This window comes from Delphinapterus leucas, chromosome 15 (assembly GCF_059928025.1).
Source record: "Delphinapterus leucas isolate spDelLeu-1000000601 "Yukka" chromosome 15, BTC_Dleu_Yukka2, whole genome shotgun sequence".
In the NCBI taxonomy this organism is placed as follows: domain Eukaryota; kingdom Metazoa; phylum Chordata; class Mammalia; order Artiodactyla; family Monodontidae; genus Delphinapterus; species Delphinapterus leucas.
This window is the reverse complement of record NC_143143.1, coordinates 7,400,509-7,419,200: the sequence shown is the minus strand read 5'-3', so window position 1 is coordinate 7,419,200 and position 18,692 is coordinate 7,400,509. Positions and strand designations below refer to the sequence as shown.

Genomic DNA, 18,692 nt, shown 5'->3' with positions numbered 1-18,692 from the left:
TGGCCTGAATGCAGGAGTAGCTAAGAGATGGGCTCCGGGGCGGAGCTAACAGGAAGCTGGGAGTAGCAGGCTCCTGGGAGTGGAGCCAAAGAAAGGGGGCGTGGCGAGTGGGCAAGGACCTGATGCTCAGGGGTATGGAGCATCTCAAGAGGTGGAAGAGACGCCCGCGAATGATCTTTCCGCGGGCTCTTGAATCCAAGACCCAAGTGCTGAGGAGAGCTCCCTGGGCAGGCCCCGGGTCTGGCCCAGCGCTCGGGGTGGTGACGACGGAGTGCTCAGCGTGTGGGAAGAGGCGAGCCCTTTGAACGGAGAGCCCTGGCAGGGGAGAAGGCGGGGTGGGGGCCCCCTAACGGCCTTGGCCCGCAGATCGCCCTGGGGTCGGTGCACGTGATCGACGCTGGGGAGACGGCTCTGGTGGAGTGGCTGCGCGCGGCGCCCTGGGAGTGCGGCAAGGGTGTGGCTGGGATGCTGCAGCGCTTCTGCTCGCAACTGGTCAAGCGAAGGCACCCGGGGATCAAAGTGGCACGACTCACCCGGGACGACCAGATGGGGTCCCAGGAGCTGAAGCAATACCACCTAATCGCCAAGCAGGTGAGAAGGACAAAGGAGCTCGGATGGGCGGGCCTGTCCCCGAAGCCTCCGGGCTTTATCACCCTATATGCAGCCAGTTGCCGGCTTTCCTTCGCTCCCGGCTCTGCCGAGTGGGGGCGCCCATGAGCCCTGCCCTGGGACTCCCAGTCCTTACCCAGGCCCTTTTGCCCAGGGAAAGTCAAACAGCTCCCGACTTCCCGTCTTTAAATCCTCCATCCTTACTCCAGGAGGCTGGAGCCCAGGCGTCCCGACTTGGTGTCCCCGCCTCTCTTCAGGGACCCAAACATCCTAATCTGAGCCTTTGTCCTTCCCCTCCGTCTCCCGCATCCTACTGACTGATCAGCTTCCCTCACTTCCACTCTTGGGGTCCACATCCCCACGACCCTGACTACTCCACATTGATCTCCACTCTCATTGGGGATCCAGGTTTTCGGAGGCCTTGCCCCTGGTTCCTGCATGCTCTCGCATACCCCACTCCACCCGGCCCCGCACGGTCGGCCCTCGAGGGGCCCAGGTGGGAGCCCGTGGGTGTGAATGTGGGAGTGACGGTGCCAAGAGGAGCCGGGCTCGCAGCCCTCCCGCCGCCCGCCCCGCGATCACTCGTGCCACCCCCCCCCCCCGCCAGTACATCCTTTTGGTCCAGTTCAACGTGTCGGCCCTGCTGGAGGGGCTGGGCGCGCGGCTGGCGGCTCTGCGGGCCTCCGGCACCTTCTCGCCGCTGCCCACGGAGGCCGTGTCGGAGGCTGGCGGCGTCGTGGCACGCCTCCCCTGCTGTCGCCCTCTGTGCAGCGCGACGTGCTTCCGGGCGGGACCATCATCCAGGACTGGCAGCCCTACCGGCCGAGCGAGAGTAACTTGAGCCTGCTGGCGGCCAAGGGCCTGGAGTGGCGCGTGAACAACCGCGCGCGCCCGCGCGTGCTCACGCTGTGCACGCGCCCCTTCCCCATCCCACCTGGCGGCAACGGCACGTGCCGCTACGTCAACATCTACACCTTCGTCAGCGAAGGCGCGCAGGTTCAGAGCCAGCTTCTGTGGCATCTGCAGCGCCAGGCCCCGCGTCTCGTCCACCTCAACGTCATGTGCCAGCTCTTCCTGGCGCCCCAGCTGTGGTTACAGCTGGCTGATTTCTGCCAGGCTGGCTTGGGGCTCGAGCTGGTCAAGGGTTATACCGAACAATACCTGCTGGAGGCCGACATCTAAGGCCTCTCCAGTCGGAGGGGAGAGAAGATGCACTTTAGACCCACCTCCTTCCTCGTATCCCCCGAAAGCCCCGCCCCTGCTCTTTTCAAGCTCCGCCCCCTCCCCCTGCCCTCTGTCATCGGCTCTGCCGCCTACACTTACCCGCAGTCCATCCTTCCCTTCCCTTTTCCCCTTACATCTCTGTCTGCCATCTTGACTCTAGCGCCCCCAAACGCAGTTGCCCACACCCTGATCTGAACCGCCGGGTTTGGGGAAGCCACTCGCGCTTCTGTTGTCCACCCATTCCCTTTCCCTGCCAAAGAATGGGTTCCTTCACAGCTTCAGAGCCTTTCCCTGTCCGTGCCCCAGCCTGGGAGAGTACTCTGCCCTTTGTGGCTTCTCCCTCCTGCCCCGTCGTGGATGGAAGCTGGCAGAGTGTGTGCAATGCCCAGTACCCGGCCAGGAGCACAGTTGCCCAATACGTATTACTTTTCTTGCTCCCGATCTTTCTCAGGCCCCCAGAGCTTGCCCTCTGCTCCTCTCTTCACCGTCCTCTCAGTCTCCCGTGCCTGGACCTCTCTTAGTTCTCCGCTGTCCATTTGTCTGCCCCTCCATTCCCCTTCTCCATGGTCTCTTCATCGCCCGCCCTGTGTGTAATATGGAGAAGGACCTGTAAAGGAAATAGATTTATAATGCCCCACCCCCATTTGGCCCCTGCTTACGCTCTGGTGATGCACTTTTCTGAGGCTGCCTCCTCTGACTGGGGTTTCCTCCAACTTTGCACAATGGTGCTATTTTGCAGACTCCCTTCCCTATGCCCCCAACCAGGGGCCCGAAGCAGGCCCGTGAACCAGAGGGTTCTGGGTGGAGAGCCTGGTGTAGTGGAGGGCAGGTCGCTCAGCCTGGTGCGAGTCTGTCTCCTGCTTCTACCCGGGCTGCCTCCTAGCGTGACTGGAACCCCCTCCTCCAGATATTTCTGGACACCCCTCCCATCCTCTTGTTCCTTTATGCTTTTTGTGGACTTTGACAGTCTTCTATTTAAATGCAAGTAGTAACAGCTGCATTTGCACAGCGATGTCTCCTACACGGGATCCTCACATCTCCCGCAGAGGGAGGAGAGAGAGGCTCAGACTCAAGTGCCTTCCAAGTGGCTCACAATAGCTGGTAGCCTGGCAGAGACTAGAAACCAGGTGTCCCCAGCCCAGAGTATACCTCAGAACCTCACTGTAGCTGGAACTTCTTGTTGGACAATGGACAGTGAGCACTGGGTTCGCTGGGGATGGAATCAAAGACATGGACAGAGGAGGGCGCCAGGAGGTGGAAGAAGGTGGACAAAGCAGACAGCCGCTGCTCCCCTCTTTCCCCCCGTTCCGGCTGTGCTGCTGTGCCTTGCTTGGCTGCCTCCTGCACCTGACCAAGCTGCCCGCCTCCCTGTCACTTCAACCATGGCTGTATTGCAATAAAACGGGCCCTTGGCCCACCTTCTGTGTCTGTTTCACTTCTTCTCGGTGGGGAGGGATGAGCTGCATTGTCCTCTCCCCCTTCCCCAGCAGCCTGTATCAGAGAGGATCTCTAAGCCCTGTGGCACTGGGGCTAATGACTTCCTGGAGGGGAGCTGGGGAGGGCTGCTGGCCGTTGCGCGCCCCTACCCCCCACACCAGCCAAGCGGCAGAAAGAATTGATTGCTCAGAGCCGAGGCGGGCAGCGGCACGGCGCTTGGACTAGCCCCCGGCCTCGCTTTCCCCTGGACCTGGGAGTCTGCTGCTGCTCCAAATTCTTGCTCTCTCGCAAGTTCCCCTTGGCATCCAGAACCAGCCTGCCTCATTCCCACGATCCAGGCATCTAACTCCCAGCTCTCGGCTCTCTCGCGGCCAGCGCCCTTGCTTTCTCCCCATTCCTGGGTGGGCACCGCACGGAGTGGGAAGAGGTGGAGGGAGCCTGGGCGCCGCCCCGCGGGAGCAGAGCTCCGAAGCGGCGGAGACTGCGATCCCGAAAAGTACCACGCGGGGGCGCCAGGACGTGTGCGGACGCGGGCAAGGCAGCGCAAGGTGGTTTCCATCCGTGTGAGTGTGTCCATGGGCGTCTTTGTGTGTCTGTGTTTCTGTACATGTGTGTACGAATCAGGGGGTGTCTGGGTGGGATATATTCGGGGCTACGGGCCTGGCGTACCCCAAAATCAGGTACTTCAAGTGGCTTCTTGACGAGGAGGCTCTTGATAGGTTACTATGTACGTGTGGATGGGGAAGCAGGGGACTGTGTGTATCGTCGCGTATGCAAGGCATAGCCTGTGAGTCTTGGATTTTTGAAGTTATATTCCTTTAGGGCTTTTATGCCCTCCCACCATCCTGTGTAAAAGGAATCGAGGGCTCTCAACCTGAGCCTCCATTGCACTGGCCACATCTTCAGCATGTGCCTGGACAGGTGACTCTGCTGGACTAGGTGTGACATTGTGTTTGTGTAAGTGGGTGTGTCTCAGGATATCAGTGTAACTCTGAATGATACTGTTGTGTGTGTGTTTGTGTGACAGGTGGATGCTGGAGGAGGCTGGTTCAGGATTATGGAAGTACAAAATTTCCTTTCTCCTGTTAGCTTGTGGATACCACCTTCAGGTGTGTGTGTGTGTGTGTGTGTGTGTGTGTGTGTGTGTGTGTGTGTGTTCCTTTCTCAGTCTTTCCAGTGGCTGTCTCTGTGTCTCTCCTCATCTCTGTCTCTTTCCCTCTTTCTCTTTTCCTTTCTTGGTGACTCATCTCTGCGGCTTTGCCCTCCCCCAGCTTGCTGGGTCTCCCCTCCCCCACCCAGGAGTGGGTGGGGGTATGAAGGAATGGGACCCTGGGAGTAAAAATCAGGGTGAGCACCCCTTTATTACTCATCATTCCCAGACCCACCAGTGGCCCGTAGCCCTCTCCCAGTCCCCTTCCCAGGACTCCCCACCCTCCTGAACTGGGGTGGGCAGGGGATAGGCAATGATGTGTTCTAATGGGGTCATTTCCACGGGGTTCTTCAGCACTTTCTTTCAATTCAAGGTGGAGACCCCTGCCTTTCTCATAAAGTGCCCCTCCCTGCCTGTCCCCCCCCATAGCTGACGCATTGAAAGGCTGCAGAGGTGAGTCACCAGTTGCGGGGAAGGGAGGAAGAGAGGGGAGGTGAGCTGCGGGGACCCCCAAGCCCCTGCCCTCTTTTTCTTTCCCAAACCTTCTCAGGGAAAAGACCCAGTGCTCTACCCCCTCCCTGGGTTTTCCAAATCTTCAGCTTGGATCATTACTTGGTTGGAGCCCATCTTCTCTTACTACCCTCCTGGAGAGTATGAGAGATTCAGAAACAAAGATAAAGAGACGGATTTACACAAACATCTCAGAGCAAACACCAGGCATCCCCTCCTGGTCCCCTTCTCAGCTTTGCCTTTCCCAGCTCTGTCTCTCATCCCTCTTTCTTTCCTGCCATCTCCCTCCTCTCCCAAACTTCAGGAACCTGTCCCCAGTCCAGCTCTTTTCCAGAAGCCCCTAGAGGCAGCCAGGTGTGAAGGGCATAGCACATTTTTGAGAGGTGGGGTGCGTGTGAACGAGCTGACCCAGGCAGGGAACTGGGATAGAGAGAGGCAGAAACAGACCCAGAGATTCAGAGTCCATGCAGACACAATCCAGATTGTGGAATCACCAAATCTGTTGCCCTGGCTTCCATCTCACTGCCCCCTCCCCCGTGTCATAATGACTGAGGCTCTTGGGATGTCGATTTCTGAGAAGCTCCCCTGGACTTCTGGGAGGAGTGGAGGAGGAAAGCATTGGGGAAGAATGCAGGAATGAGGGAACACTCTAAAAAACGCGGGGCAAGACTTGAACTTGGGGGCTGCAGATGAGTGGCTAGGATACTGAGGCTTTTCTGCACAGAAATCTAGAGGTGAAGGTAAGTGGGGGAGGGGCAGGAAAGATCAAAAGCACATAGCAGTCCACATAACCTGTAACATATATCAACTGACATGGAAGGACCCAGATAAGTGCACAAAGACACACGTATTATTGACACACCAAGCCAGGCACAATTTTCAGACACCAGCAGATACCCAGACTGGATGCACTCAAACTCCCAACCGCACAGGCATACAGGCACTCAGAGGGATCAGGACCTACACACACCCACACTTACAGAGACACCTGGAAACAGGCAAAAACACAGCTCCGCAGATTGGAAGAGAAAATTACATATTTAAATTGGAACACTACCATGCCCATCCACTCTCTAGCTGATTAAATACACAATTGGTCCCCCCATTTTCCATTTCTTTTTCTTTCCCCCTATGTTTCACTAATCTCGGGACACACACAAACGCAATGCACACGTATGTACATGCATGTGCACATATACAAGCCCACAGGAACACAAACAATTTCTTTAGATGCCCATCTCTGTCATCTCATACTTGGTCTCTTAGCCCCAACAGCCTCTCAGGCTACCCCCCCCCCACCTCGCCTCCCTCCCTCCCTCTTTCCTTCTCTCTTGGATGGCTTCCCCTCCCCCCAACAGATGTCTGAGCCATCTCTCTCTGATTCATCCTCCTCAGGAAGGTAACGTGACCCCCCCCATTCCACTGCTCTCGGTAACCAGGCAGGGAGGATAAAGGGGAGTGGGTTGAGGAGGAAGACGAATGAGGGGAACCCATAGGGGCAGAGGGATGTCCTAGATAGTCTGGGGAGGGGATGAGGCACAGTCTCAGGTCTGTTGCCCCCTCCTCTCCTTCTTTGGCATCTTCACAGTCACCTTGGTTCTCCTATTTTTTTTCTCTGTAGTCTGATGCTTTACCTGTTCCAGATGCCTGCCTGCCTGCCTCCCTCTCCTGCCCCCATCTCTTCTCTCTTTCCTCTCTCTCTACTTCTCCCCACCTCTTTCCCCACAGAGCTGATGGGTTTTCTTCTGGGAAAGTGGAGTCACTGATGGAACCGAGAAGCCACTGCTGGCTATAGAGGGAAAGCACGTGAGCGTGTGTGTGTGTGTGTGTGTGTGAGCGTGTGTGTGTGTGTGTGAGAGAGAGAGAGAGTTTGAGAGAGAGAGAGAGAGGAGAGGATGAGGGTCAGTGCTAGGAAGAGATGAGGAAGGGGTTGAGGACTGGCTCTGAAAGAGTCTCTGAGCTCCTAACATACAGCTCTGATCCCGGTTTCCAGAGTCTTAGGGCGCGGGTGCCCTGTGTGTGCCCACAGGCACCCGTGTCCGCAGTCCTTGTGTGTCTGGCATGTGTCATTCCACTCCCCCCCCTTTCCCTGCCCACGCCCCCGCACAGCTCTCTCCCTGCACCGCAGCCCCCCTCCAGCCTCCCTCCCTCCCGTTCATTTCTGCAGTGGCTGCTCCCCTTGCCTCCCTCCCCTCTCCCCTGCCCCCCTCCTCATTTCCGTCCTCCCCCACCCCCGCCCACGGCTGGTCTCCCTTCACTGGACCCGGCTCGCTGATGGATTCTCTTTGCGCAATCTGTGCGTCATCGCCCCCCATCCCCCCGGAACCTCTAACTGTCCAAGCCCCCAATCCCAACCCCTCTGACAGGAGATGCGGACGAGGGGTCTGGTGGCAGAGAGCGGCGATCTCTGACGTTGCACTCCCACCCTCCACGCCCCCCTCCATCGCGTTTAAATCTTCCCTTTAAGCAATGGAGAGAGATGGAGTTGAGTCACCCCCCACCTGCGCACCCCCCTCCCCACCTGGTCTGCTCTCGTCCTCCAAACGTCCTTTGGGGGGTAGCAGCGAGAGGGGAAGAAGCAGGAGGGTGGTGGGGAGAGGTGGTCTGAAAAGGGGCCAACAGAGTCAGCTGGACAGGACAGACACACATTTTTTTCTCGAGACACGCACAGACCATGAACAGACACGACACAGAGGCACACACATCCTCAATCTTTTCCCTATCTCTTCCAACTCGGATCCTTTCCGACAGCATACCCAAGCCTCAAGATCCACCCATGTGCCCCGGCCCAGGGCCCGCATCCCGCACCGCAGATCCGCGGACAGCGCCCGCAGGCGCGCAGAACCATCCCTCCTCTCTCAGGTTCACGCCGTCCTTGGGCGTGTTCCCCACGCACCGTGCAGTCGGGGAATGGGGAGTCTGGCCCCCTCCTCAGTTTTGGAATCCTTCTCTTCCCCCTTCCCAGTGTGGATCTCCTATGGGGCCCAGTCAGACGCTGGGAGAGCCCCCACCCTATTCCGCTCGTCGGGCTCCCGCCGCTGCAAGTTGCTCTGTAACCCACCCTCCCGCCTTGCAGCGTCTCTGAATCCACCCTTCCATTCATTCTGCCATTCATTCATTCATCCTTTTCTCCTCGTCCCTCCTTCATTCATTCATAGCCCCCCTGCCCCGCCCGCCTCAGCATTTCATTCATTCATTCCTTCATTCATTCATTTCCCCGGTGTCAGGATAGCGCACACCCCTCCAAAGAGGCCTGCAGCGCGCAGGCGCGGGCCGGGAGAGGCACGCATCCTCCAATCGCTGGGCGGCCTCCCGCCTCTAGGCGCCCGCCCGCTTCCCCATGAATGAACATTGACGTCAATGGGGCGGGGCGATTCCCACGTGACCCCGCGCGCTCCTCTTTATAAGGCGGTAGCGGCGCGGGCGCTGTCCAGCGTGCTGAAGCCTGAGCGAGCGAGTCTCCCGGAGCCGCGCGGACCCAGCTGAGCCCAGCCCACTGGACGCCAGACCTCGACCATCGCTCGTATCCTAGCCACCGCTCGGAGCCGAGGCGGACGAGTCCCGATCTTCCCCTGTCCCCACCCCGCCCCGACCCTCCTCTCCACCTCCCGCGTCGTGGCACCAGCTGGTAAATACTCTGCTGTCCGTCCCTCAAACCCTCAGCAGCCGTGGGCGTGAGGGAGGGTTCTCTCTCCCCCAGTTGGGAGTGTTGAAAACACAGCGGGGAGCCCCCGGGAAGGGTCCCTGGTAAATGGGGGAGTCGCCGCTCTTCTCTTGCTGCTGAAGTCGCCCACGCACCATCCGGGGAGTCCTGTGGGGAGGGAGCAGAGATTTTTTTTTCCCCCGTATCCTTGCTGCTTAGTACGTGGGCGCTGCCAGTGAGCTGGCTCAGGGAAGGGGGGCGAGGAGGCACCGGGGGAGCAAGGGTTGCAGGCGTTTTCCCATTTACACGACTCCAGAGATCGGCACATCTTCCTCCTTTGCTCCTAAACGTCCCTTTTCAGGGTAAGGTTAGGGGGATAAGGGAAGCCCCGGCTTTCCTGATTAAAGGTGGGGGAAGGGAATATAAAATCAGAGAGCGGAAAATTCTTACAGAAACCCTCTCTTTCTTTGGTCACTTCTATTTTTTCACAGTCTCCGGCAGCCCTTCGGTCATGAAATCGCTCAGGTTGCCGGCTCCTGTCCTCCTCTGCTTCCTTCTACTGACCAAGGGGTTGGGAGCAGCGCCCCCGGGGCACCCTGAGGCTCAGCCACCTCCCCCCAGCTCTGAGCATAAAGAGCCGGTAGCCGGGGACGCAGTGCTCGGGCCGAAGGATGTTAGCGCCCCAGAGGTCCGAGCCGCTAGGAATTCAGAGCCGCAGGACAAGGGAGAGCTTTTCCAGGGCGTGGATCCCCGGGCGCTGGCCGCGGTGCTGCTGCAGACACTCGACCGCCCGGCCTCGCCCCCAGCGCCTGGCGGTTCCCAGCAGCGGCCAGAGGAAGAAGCAGCAGAAGCTCTGCTGACCGAGACCGTGCGCAGCCAGACCCACAGTCTCCCAGCGCCAGAGACCCAGGCGCCCGCGGCCCCGCCTCGCCCTCAGACTCAGGAGAATGGTCCCGAGGCGGCCGACCCCTCCGAGGAGCTCGAGGCGCTAGCTTCCCTGCTTCAGGAACTGCGAGATTTCAGTCCGAGCAGTGCCAAGCGCCAGCAAGAGACGGCGGCAGCAGAGACGGAAACCCGCACGCACACGCTGACCCGAGTCAACCTGGAGAGCCCCGGGCCGGAGCGCGTGTGGCGGGCTTCCTGGGGAGAGTTCCAGGCGCGCGTCCCGGAGCGCGCGGCCCTGCCGCCGCCTGCTCCCCCGCAATTCCAGGCGCGTATGCCCGAGAGCGGGCCCCTTCCCGAAGCCCACCAGTTCGGGGAAGGAGTGTCCTCCCCCAAAACACACCTAGGTGAGGCACTGGCACCCTTGTCCAAGGCGTACCAAGGCCTGGGCGCTCCCTTTACCAAGGCGCGCCGGCCGGAGACCTCACTCCTGGGCGGCTCTGAGGCGGGAGAGCGCCTTCTACAGCAAGGGCTGGCGCAGGTGGAAGCCGGGCGGCGGCAGGCGGAGGCCACACGGCAGGCCGCGGCCCAGGAAGAGCGGCTGGCCGACCTCGCCTCCGACCTGCTGCTCCAGTATTTGCTGCAGGGCGGGGCTCGGCAGCGCGGCCTGGGGGGTCGGGGGCTGCAGCAGGAGGAGGAGCGAGAGACCGAGAGGGGGCAGGAGGCGGCGGAGCAGGAGAGACGCGGCGGGGAGGAGAGGGCGGGGGAAGAGGATGAGGAGGCGGCGGAGGCGGAGGCGGAGGCGGAGGAGGCGGAGAGGGCGCGACAGAACGCGCTACTGTTCGCCGAGGAGGAGGACGGGGAAGCCGGAGCCGAAGACAAGCGCTCCCAGGAGGAGACGCCCGGCCACCGACGAAAGGAGGCCGAAGGGGCAGAGGAGGGCGGGGAGGAGGACGACGACGACGAAGAGATGGACCCGCAGACAATCGATAGCCTCATTGAGCTGTCCACCAAACTCCACCTGCCAGCGGACGACGTGGTCAGCATCATCGAGGAGGTGGAAGAGAAGCGGAAGCGGAAGAAGAACGCCCCTCCCGAGCCTGTGCCGCCCCCCCGGGCCGCCCCCGTCCCCACTCACGCCCGCTCCCCGCAGCCCCAGCCCCTCTCCCCCGCCCCGGCTCGGGACGAGCTGCCCGACTGGAACGAGGTGCTCCCGCCCTGGGATCGGGAGGAGGACGAGGTGTTTCCCCCGGGGCCCTACCACCCTTTTCCCAACTACATCCGGCCGCGAACACTGCAGCCACCCGCTGCCTCGCGCCGCCGCCACTACCACCACGCCCTGCCGCCTTCGAGCCACTATCCCGACAGGGAGGCCCAGGCGCGGCGCGCTCAGGAGCAGGCAGAGGCAGAGGAGCGCCGGCTGCAGGAGCAGGAGGAGCTGGAGAATTACATCGAGCACGTGCTGCTCAGGCGCCCGTGACCGGCCCCGGCCCCGCCCCCGCGCGCCGCCGCGCGCGCCGCCACCCCCCTCCGTGTCGCTCCTTTCCCCTCTCAGTGTTTGCATGCGCCCGGCCCCGCCCTCGGCCGCCGCCCAGCCCCGCCCCCGTCCACCCCTCCGCCCGCGGGCCGCCCCGCCCCCGGGCTACGCCGGGACCTGTCAGACCTCTTCGTGCGTCGGTCGGAAGCCCGAAATCCCAAACTCACTCACGGGTGTCTCGGGGCCAGCACGGGGGGCGGGTAGTTTGTGCGAGTTCCCTGCCCCCGCGGGGCCCCGTCCCCACCTAGTCCCTCTCGGGATGTCCCGGTCTGAAACCGGAAAAAGGATTTCCAGTTAACTGTGTGAAGAAGTGTCTGTCTCCCGTCCTTTGGGCCTCCCAAGAGCCTCTCCACCCTCTCCGGATCGCTGTGAATTTACCCCTTCTTTCCCTACTCTGTTGTAAATACCCCTCACGGAGGAAATAGTTTTGCTAAGAAATAAAAGTGACTATTTTATTAGGACTTTGTTCTCGGTTATTCACCCGTCCCCTTGGGCCTGCGTGGTCCTTCCCAAGGGGCGGTGAGGGAAGCGCCATCCACAACACCCATCTCCTGCTCAACAGCGAAGGCTGAGTGACAGAACCTCTTTCAACCGTATTCGGCGTGGGGGAGGGGGCGTAGAATAGGCTCACATCCTTTAGGAAACCCTAAATTCCACTTCCAGCTTGGGGGTTAAAGTCACAGGTCCCCAGGCCGTGGCAGAGAGATGCAGAGCGAATACGGTGCCACAGCTCTGAGCCACCTAGTAAATCCTTCTTTGCACGATCTCAGGGCCACCTAGGCAGTGCTGGTGGCTCCCACCACCCCTGCTCTACCTTACCCACCCACCTCCCTTAACTGCTCCCTAAATTCCCTGGTCCTATGTACCTCACAAGACATATGGGGAGGAGGGGTTGGCGGCCACGGAAACATCCTGCTTTTAACTTCTTCTCAAGCCTTTTCTAAGCATAGAGGCTGGGATACATCCTTGAACTCTTGAGTCTCCTCCCCAAATGAAACTAAACCAGGTGAATGACCACAAAGAAACTTCAGAGGAGTGAAACCATGTCCCCAGGAGTTGCTCCTCCCTGTCTGAAGGCAGCTCAGGGAGCTGGAGGCACCTTGGTCAGCAGTCACTGAGGTCAGAGAGACACTGAGCTCACAAATCTGTTTGGAGGGAGGGTGGTGCCAGGTAAAATACAGGACACTCAGTCAAATTTGCATTTCAGATAAACAATGAATACATTTGCACAGGACACACTTATCCTAAAAACATTATTCATTATCATAACAAATTGAACTGGGTATCTTCATTTTTTTTTTTTTTTTTGGCCTTAAATCTGGCAACCCTAGTTCCAGGGATGAGTGGAACGGGCAGTGTTGCTTTCCCGTCCTGACTGATCGCAGCAGCCCTCCTTCACAGAGCCTAAGCCAGGCAAAGTCCAGAAATGCTTTTCCTTTTATTTTAGAGGAAAAGAAAAAAAAATCAGACACTTTCCCCACCCCACCCACTTAGCTCCTGCCTCACTGGGAACTCGGAGTGAAGGAGGGACAGGGCCCAGTCTTCTGTAAAGCCTACCCTTCCCCCAGCCCTCCCTTTCCTCAAAGTAGCAAGGTTAGAAAAAAATTAACTATGTTGCTCCTCCCCTGGAACTGAACGGAGGCCCCACTGCAGCCAAGAAGGAAGGGGAGGAGACAGATGAGGGAAAAGGACTTCCCTCTGGAGACACGGAGGTCCCCCTCCCAGGCAGAGAAGCTGCCCTGGCTGGCTGCGGGGAGGGCTGGAGGTAGGTTATGGGGCAGGGAGAAGAGAAGAGCCCTGAAAACCTTTTCCCTTTAACCTGACATATTTATATATTTACAGTTATAAGGGTGGGGGGGGAGTTTGGGGTGACATTAGTTCTTCAAAGGCAGGGGATGAAAGCCAAATAGCACCCCCAACTTGGTCACATTTTCCTGCCTCCTAGCTCCTAAAACCTCCAGTGGGAAAAGGGGAAACAGGAGGTAGGGGGTGGAGGGAGGGAATGTTTGAGGGTCCTGAGCCCGCAGCTCACGGCAAAAGAAGGTGAGGCAGCAGAGGAGGGGCAGCTGGGTCCCACCAAGAAAAGGGCCACCGATGCCCTGCCTCTCCACCAGCTCCCCACATCTCCACGTGGCCCCGGGCGGAGGCTAGGCCAGACCCATCTCCTCCAGCACACTGCGTGGCGACTCATCCTCCTAAGGCAGAGACAGACAGAGGGTGATGTGGAGACGCCAGGAGAGGCAGACAGGGTGAGGGAGTGGAGGGTGGGCAAGACAGCAATCGTAAGGACAGACAGAGGAGGGGGAAGCACAGACAGACACGGCGAGGGAAGAGAGAAGCCAACGTGAGCCCAAGGCTGGAACAGCTGGGGACCCTTCAGGGGAGCTCTCCAGCCTCCAGGAGCACCTCCCAGGTGCACCCCCCAGAGCCAACCATGGCAAGGAGTGGATCCAGGTTGAGTCCACCGCCACCCAGAGAACCCAAAGCCAGGAGCCTGGCAAGCAAGGGCCTCGGCCTTAGTATCCGAAGGGGAGGGCGTAAAGCTGGGACTGGGGGCTGGGAAACTGGCTTTCCCAGGGCTGGGGGCGGCAGATGGTTGGGTGCGGGGAGGGAGTAAGAAGCTGGCATCAGGTCCCCGAGGAAAGGTGGACCAGACTGCAGAGAGATGAGCCATCAGGGTCTGAGCAGAGCAGTAGCAACAGGGTGGGTGTGCGAGTGCCAGGGCACGTGTGCATGAGTGTGCATGTGTGTGTGCATGTGTGTGTGTGATGGGGGAGCTGAACCAGTGAGATGGCAAGTTGGATTCTGCCCTTTCTCCTTCTGCAGGGATGAGCCCCCCCCTCCCCGCCCCCCATCTCTCCCCCTCCTCAGAGCCAGCTCAGGCCGGCTTGCTCATCATTGCAGGTTCCGGTGACTCATCTCCCTGCACCAAGGCTCAGCAGTGGCACAGCAGAGAGGGGGCAGGCAGTAATGGCGTGAGGGCGGGGGTGCCGGATAGAAGGGAGAATCAACAACCAGGCGCCCTCAACCCCAACCCCCAAATCCCCATGGCAAAATTTTGCTTCTGAGAAGCAGAGGCTTTGAGTATGTGTGTGTTTAAAAAAAAGAAAGAAAGAATGACCTATCATGTGCCCCTTCTCCAATTCTCTAAGCAACCCTAAATGCCAAGAGTAGCGTGGGACAAAGGCGATTTGGCTGGGATGAGATACCCTGGGTCTTGGGAGAAGGAGGGGGGAACTGGCACAGGCGGCCGTCCGCCACCCCCACTACCTCCCACCCCGAGCAGTTAGGGCTTGAGGGCCAGCTGGCCGGCCAACCAGGCGCCTTGGGGGCCAGACGTCACAGGGAGGGTGGGAAGGGGCAGCTGGGGCCCGCAGGCAAGGTGTCCAGAGCAGGGAGGGTGCCCTTGGCCTTGGTCCTCTTCCTCCTACCCCTCACCGTCCCGGCCCGTACCTCCTGCAGCAGGTCCGCCTGCTCGATAGCCTTCAGCACACTCTTCTTGGAGGTGTCCTGGACGTCACCCCCCATCAGAAACTCATCCAAGATGAAGTAGGCCTTCTCAAAGTTGAAGATGATGTCCAGCTCGCAAACCTGGGAGGAGGGGGGGGAGGCAGAGCTGAGTGTCAAGGTGCATCTCCACCCCACTTTTTTCTCATCACGGTTCCATGGCCTTCGTGACCACTCCTGCCCACCTTGGGTTCTTGCCCCAGGTCTATGTCCTCCCAACCCCTAGGCCTTAGTCCTTGGTTCGGCTTTTCCTTCTCCTTCTCTTGCCTCTTTCTCTGTGATCATGAGACATTAGTTGCTCTAGTCTACCCTTGACTCCTGTTGCCTTCCCCCCAGATCTGTGACACAGTTCCTACCAGAGGCTGGGCTAGCTTCCCTCCCTAGGCACAGTGACAGGGCAGGGAAGGAGATTCTGGATCATGGGGTAAATGACTTCGGTTCCAAGCAGCACTGTGACACTAACCAGCTAACTCTACATGTCATTTAATTTCTCTGAGTCTCAGTTTTCTCATCTGAAAATGGAGACACCAACACCTACTCATAGGACGGAATGAGGAGCAATCAGGAGAACCTGAAAGCACTGTGTGAATTATTAAGTGGAATACAAATTATGGAGTTATTACTATTCCCCACCTAAGATCTGAGCTCACTGCCAGTGCCCAGACTATAGCCCAGATCAGTTAATTCAGAATCTCCAGGGGTGAGACATAGGCATCGCTATTTTTTTAAAAAAAAACCTCTCCAGAAGATTCCAAAGCAAAGTCAAGGTCAGGAACCACTGATAAAAATCTGAACATGGCCTCTGTCCTTGTGTGAGCAGTTTGAGCTGAGCTCTAGATGGATTGACTAAGTGGCAGATTCTGGTCCCCCCCCTCCTCCGCTCCCCACCCCCGGGGCTGATTAAGGGGCATGGCTAATAGGCTTAAGGCTTAAAGAGGGAGATTAACTACTGTTCTCACCGTTCCAGCTTCCCCTCTCCTGAGTCTTCCAGGGCAGAGACCGGAAGGACCCCAGAGTTTGGTAAAAAGAGGGGATTGCTGCGTATAGAAATGGTGGATGGGGAGACTTACGCTGCCGAAGTATTTGTCCAGGAGCTCCACGTACCGGTGGATCAGCTCCAGCGTGATAAGCTCATTGTCTTGGCCCTCGATGGCACAGCAGAAGTAGAGGCTGGCATATCTGAGGACAGGGGCACGGGAGGGATGGCTGGGATGGCTCCTGGGGCTGCTTTGGGACCCAAGCATTTTGTGCCCAAACCTCTCATTTTCCCCCATTCCCAGTCTGTGCCCCTACTGGACACAGGCGGGGTGGCCCCAGGGTATGCAAACAGTAACTCACTCTGCCTTAGTGCCTCTCACAGACGCAAGCTCTTTCCCTCTCGACCTCTGACCTGTTCAGTTTGACTCAGCAAAAACCTGAGCCACGAATTCACCTGCTCAGAGGAGGAACTGGAAAGGGTTGGTGCACGTGTGTGTGTGTGTGTGTGTGTGTATGTGTGTGTGTGCGCACGCGTTAGGAACGTGGTGCAGGATCTATGATTGTTGAATGAGGCTGCCAGGGACATGTGCAATAGACAAGATGGGGCCTTTGGGACAGAGGTAGGTGCATGAAGTAGGTGTCAGGCTTGAGCAAAGCCAAAAGGGAACAAGAATTTCTTCAAGGTGAATTTGGAAAGTAAAGGCGGCTGGAGTTCATCGCTGCCCTCCGGATGTCCTTAGCTCTTCCTGACCTAAGGGACTGCCTATTTCTTGGCCAGGTGAACCCATCCCAGACCCCAATCAAGCAGGATCCAGGCAGGTCTGAAAGTAGGTGGGGAGTCACCTCTTATAGACAACTTTGAGGTCCCTCCACTCCAGGAAGCTGCACATCTTGGGCTTGCGAGCCAGAACGACCTGCATAAGCTCCCGAACCATCTTCTTTCGCTCCTTGTCTGAGGTGGCCAGGTACCATTTTTGTAGCCGCAGCTTCCCCTGCCGGCTGAACAGCAGCATAAATCGCATCTGGGGGTGGGGGGGAGTCAGAGCCAAGGGTCAGAGATGTGGTTCTCCGAGCTGGTTTCCTCCAGAAATACACAGCCCCAAACCCATCCCATCTACCTCTTCTCTACTCACGGCTCCTACTTTCTTCAAAACATCAGCCCTTGCTGTCAACACTGGCTACTCCCACCAGCAGGTGCCTTTCCTTGTAGGGGGTGTCAGAGCTTCTGAGTCTGTCATTTGGGTTCAAATCCTGGCTCTAGTAGTTGAGTAATTTGCCTTGGGCAATTACTTTATGTCTCTGGGCTTCAGTTTCTTGGTGTGTAAGATGGAAATAATAAAAGTACCTACTTTCCCAAGTTGTTAGGTGGGATTGAAGGAGTTGATACGTGAAACAGTGCCTGACACGTAGGAAGCACTATAACACATTAGGTATCATTATTATTATTTCCTGACCTCCTGTTTCCTAATCCTGTTTTCCAAAGGTGGGTAAAATGCTATCACGGTGACAAGAAGCCCATAGCTGATGTCAGAGACATCTGCTTTCTTTCCTGCTCTTTCTATCCACCACCACGCTGAAATCAGGTATTTTGTTCTCAAGAAGCTACCTCAATCCTCCACCCCATCCTAGCCATACACCCTTGCTGATGTCCCCAGCACACTGCCCTCCAGTGCCAGTCCTGTGCTCAGGGGTATTCTTCACGTTAGCACATGGTATTGGGAGCCCCGGATTCCACCCTCTGCTCTCCTCGGCCCTCCAGGCATTTGGCCAGACATATTCCTCTTTTACTCCTTTTAGGGTGCCTCCTGCTGAATGCCCACACCTCCCCAGATACCAGGTGACCAATTTCCCTTTCGGTCCCTCAGTTTGGACACAGCCATTCAGGGTGGCTCGCCTAGGGAATGTTTGTGGAACAAGCCCAGGGGGGTGGACTGGGGAGTGCAGAGCCCTCACTACCCCGTGCAACCACAGCTTCCCAGTTCGGGGGGGTGGGCGGGTCCGGGCCACATCCTGAAGTCATATCCCTCTCCCTGGAGCTCTTCTCTCCGTGTACATTACGAGGGCCGGAGTCCTGGGTGTGCGGAACAGCACTAGTTTAGACGGCTAAGGATCAGAATTCGAGAGAACTGGGGTTTTTTTGGTGGCGGGGAAGGGGAAGCGCTTCTAGCGTGGTGGGTGGTCAACAGAGGGACACAAGAGAGCCGTGTGCGGCTACGATGGGGGGTGGGCCGGGAGCAGGAAGACGGAAGGCCCGAGTTCCGGAAAGAGGATGGGGTGGGGGCCGGAGAGCCAAGAGCACCGGAACCGGGAAGCCAAAGCCTGGGTCCCCGAGAGCAAAACCTCGAGCCCACTTGGCTTCCCCACCTCACCCCCTAGGTGAGGCAGGACGTCCACTCCTCGGACCCGGAAACTATCCCCTCGCACACACCGCCCTTCCCGCCGGCCGCCGCTGCTCTGGGCTGCACGTGGACAGAGGGTCTTGGTGACTTGCGACCCCCGCTGCCTCCCTCCGCCAACAGGCCCCGGAGCCCCCATTCCTCGGGCGACTTCCCTGCGGCAGTGGTTGGGACTCCTTGGATCGCGACCCGCGCGCTCCCCGTGGCTCCGGACGGTCCCACCGCCCCCTAGTCACCTCCCTCTCTCCCCACAAATGCGCCCCCTCTCCGCGCCTTCTCCCTAAAGCCATTTCCAGCTGGTCTTCCTTCCGAGGCCGGCTAGCCCACCCGCCCAGGTAAGTGAGGGCCTCTGAGGACCGGAGGGAGAAAGAGCGGCTCACACCGAGGTCGGCCCCAAGGACCCCTGCAGGTGCAGCCCACGCCCCTCGGTTCCCCCTCCCCTCCCTCTTTGCACAGCCTACCATCCTGCAGCCTCTGGCCCTGCGCGTGCCTCTTCGGCCACCGTAGGCGCCAGCTCCACTCCCGTTCTTATCCTTTTGCCTCCTTCCCTCCCTCTCTCTTGAAGCCCCGCCCCGTCCGCCGAGGTTCAGAGAACCAAGGCTTTGCGTACTGCGCAGGCGCCAACGCTGCGGAGCGCGCGGGCGGGGCTGGAGGTGGAGAAGCGGAAGCCATGGCAACCAGGTCCTTGACTTCAGCTTTGAGTAGCCCTGTCGTCATGGTAACAAGGCTGTCTTGTGGGCTGGTTGGAGGATGGGGGAGGAGGACAATGAGGTCCTCGCGCTTTGGAACCTTGGGGGAGAAAGGCGGGTAAAGGGGTGA

General features: G+C 58.8%; 3 protein-coding genes and 1 pseudogene across 3 annotated transcripts; 3 read left to right on the top strand and 1 right to left on the bottom strand.

The window, feature by feature from the left end:
* Positions 1 to 264: 264 nt before the first annotated feature.
* NAT16 (N-acetyltransferase 16 (putative)) lies at positions 265 to 2,011 on the top strand (the record flags this gene model as incomplete). The annotated part of the gene is given in 3 exon segments (XM_089895819.1): positions 265 to 591; positions 1,217 to 1,357; positions 1,360 to 2,011. Coding segments are annotated over 3 exon segments (900 nt in total), but the record flags the coding sequence as incomplete, so codon positions are not given.
* Positions 2,012 to 3,266: 1,255 nt separating this feature from the next.
* Positions 3,267 to 5,088, top strand: LOC149747380 (uncharacterized; annotated as a pseudogene).
* A 3,233-nt stretch (positions 5,089 to 8,321) lies between these two features.
* On the top strand, positions 8,322 to 11,447 carry VGF (VGF nerve growth factor inducible). Its single transcript, XM_022587973.3, has 2 exons — positions 8,322 to 8,558; positions 9,065 to 11,447. The coding sequence occupies exon 2, from the start codon at positions 9,085 to 9,087 to the stop codon at positions 10,933 to 10,935; it is 1,851 nt and encodes a 616-aa protein (XP_022443681.2). The 5' UTR covers positions 8,322 to 8,558; positions 9,065 to 9,084; the 3' UTR covers positions 10,936 to 11,447.
* An 830-nt stretch (positions 11,448 to 12,277) lies between these two features.
* Positions 12,278 to 18,438, bottom strand: AP1S1 (adaptor related protein complex 1 subunit sigma 1). Its single transcript, XM_022587978.3, has 5 exons — positions 18,335 to 18,438; positions 16,321 to 16,499; positions 15,570 to 15,678; positions 14,446 to 14,583; positions 12,278 to 13,187 (listed from the first exon to the last, which is right to left on the bottom strand). The coding sequence occupies exons 1-5, from the start codon at positions 18,335 to 18,337 to the stop codon at positions 13,140 to 13,142; spliced, it is 477 nt and encodes a 158-aa protein (XP_022443686.1). The 5' UTR covers positions 18,338 to 18,438; the 3' UTR covers positions 12,278 to 13,139.
* Between the last annotated feature and the right edge of the window lie 254 nt (positions 18,439 to 18,692).

Excerpts from the sequence above, each read along its gene's own strand:
- VGF (XM_022587973.3), top strand. The coding sequence starts at position 9,085 with ATGAAATCGCTCAGGTTGCCGGCTCCTGTCCTCCTCTGCTTCCTTCTA.
- AP1S1 (XM_022587978.3), bottom strand. Across the intron at positions 15,679-16,320 it reads CTCAAAGTTGTCTATAAGAG|ATATGCCAGCCTCTACTTCT; the intron begins GTGACTCCCCAC and ends CCCTGTCCTCAG. Across the intron at positions 13,188-14,445 it reads AGGCGGACCTGCTGCAGGAG|GAGGATGAGTCGCCACGCAG; the intron begins GTACGGGCCGGG and ends TCTCTGCCTTAG.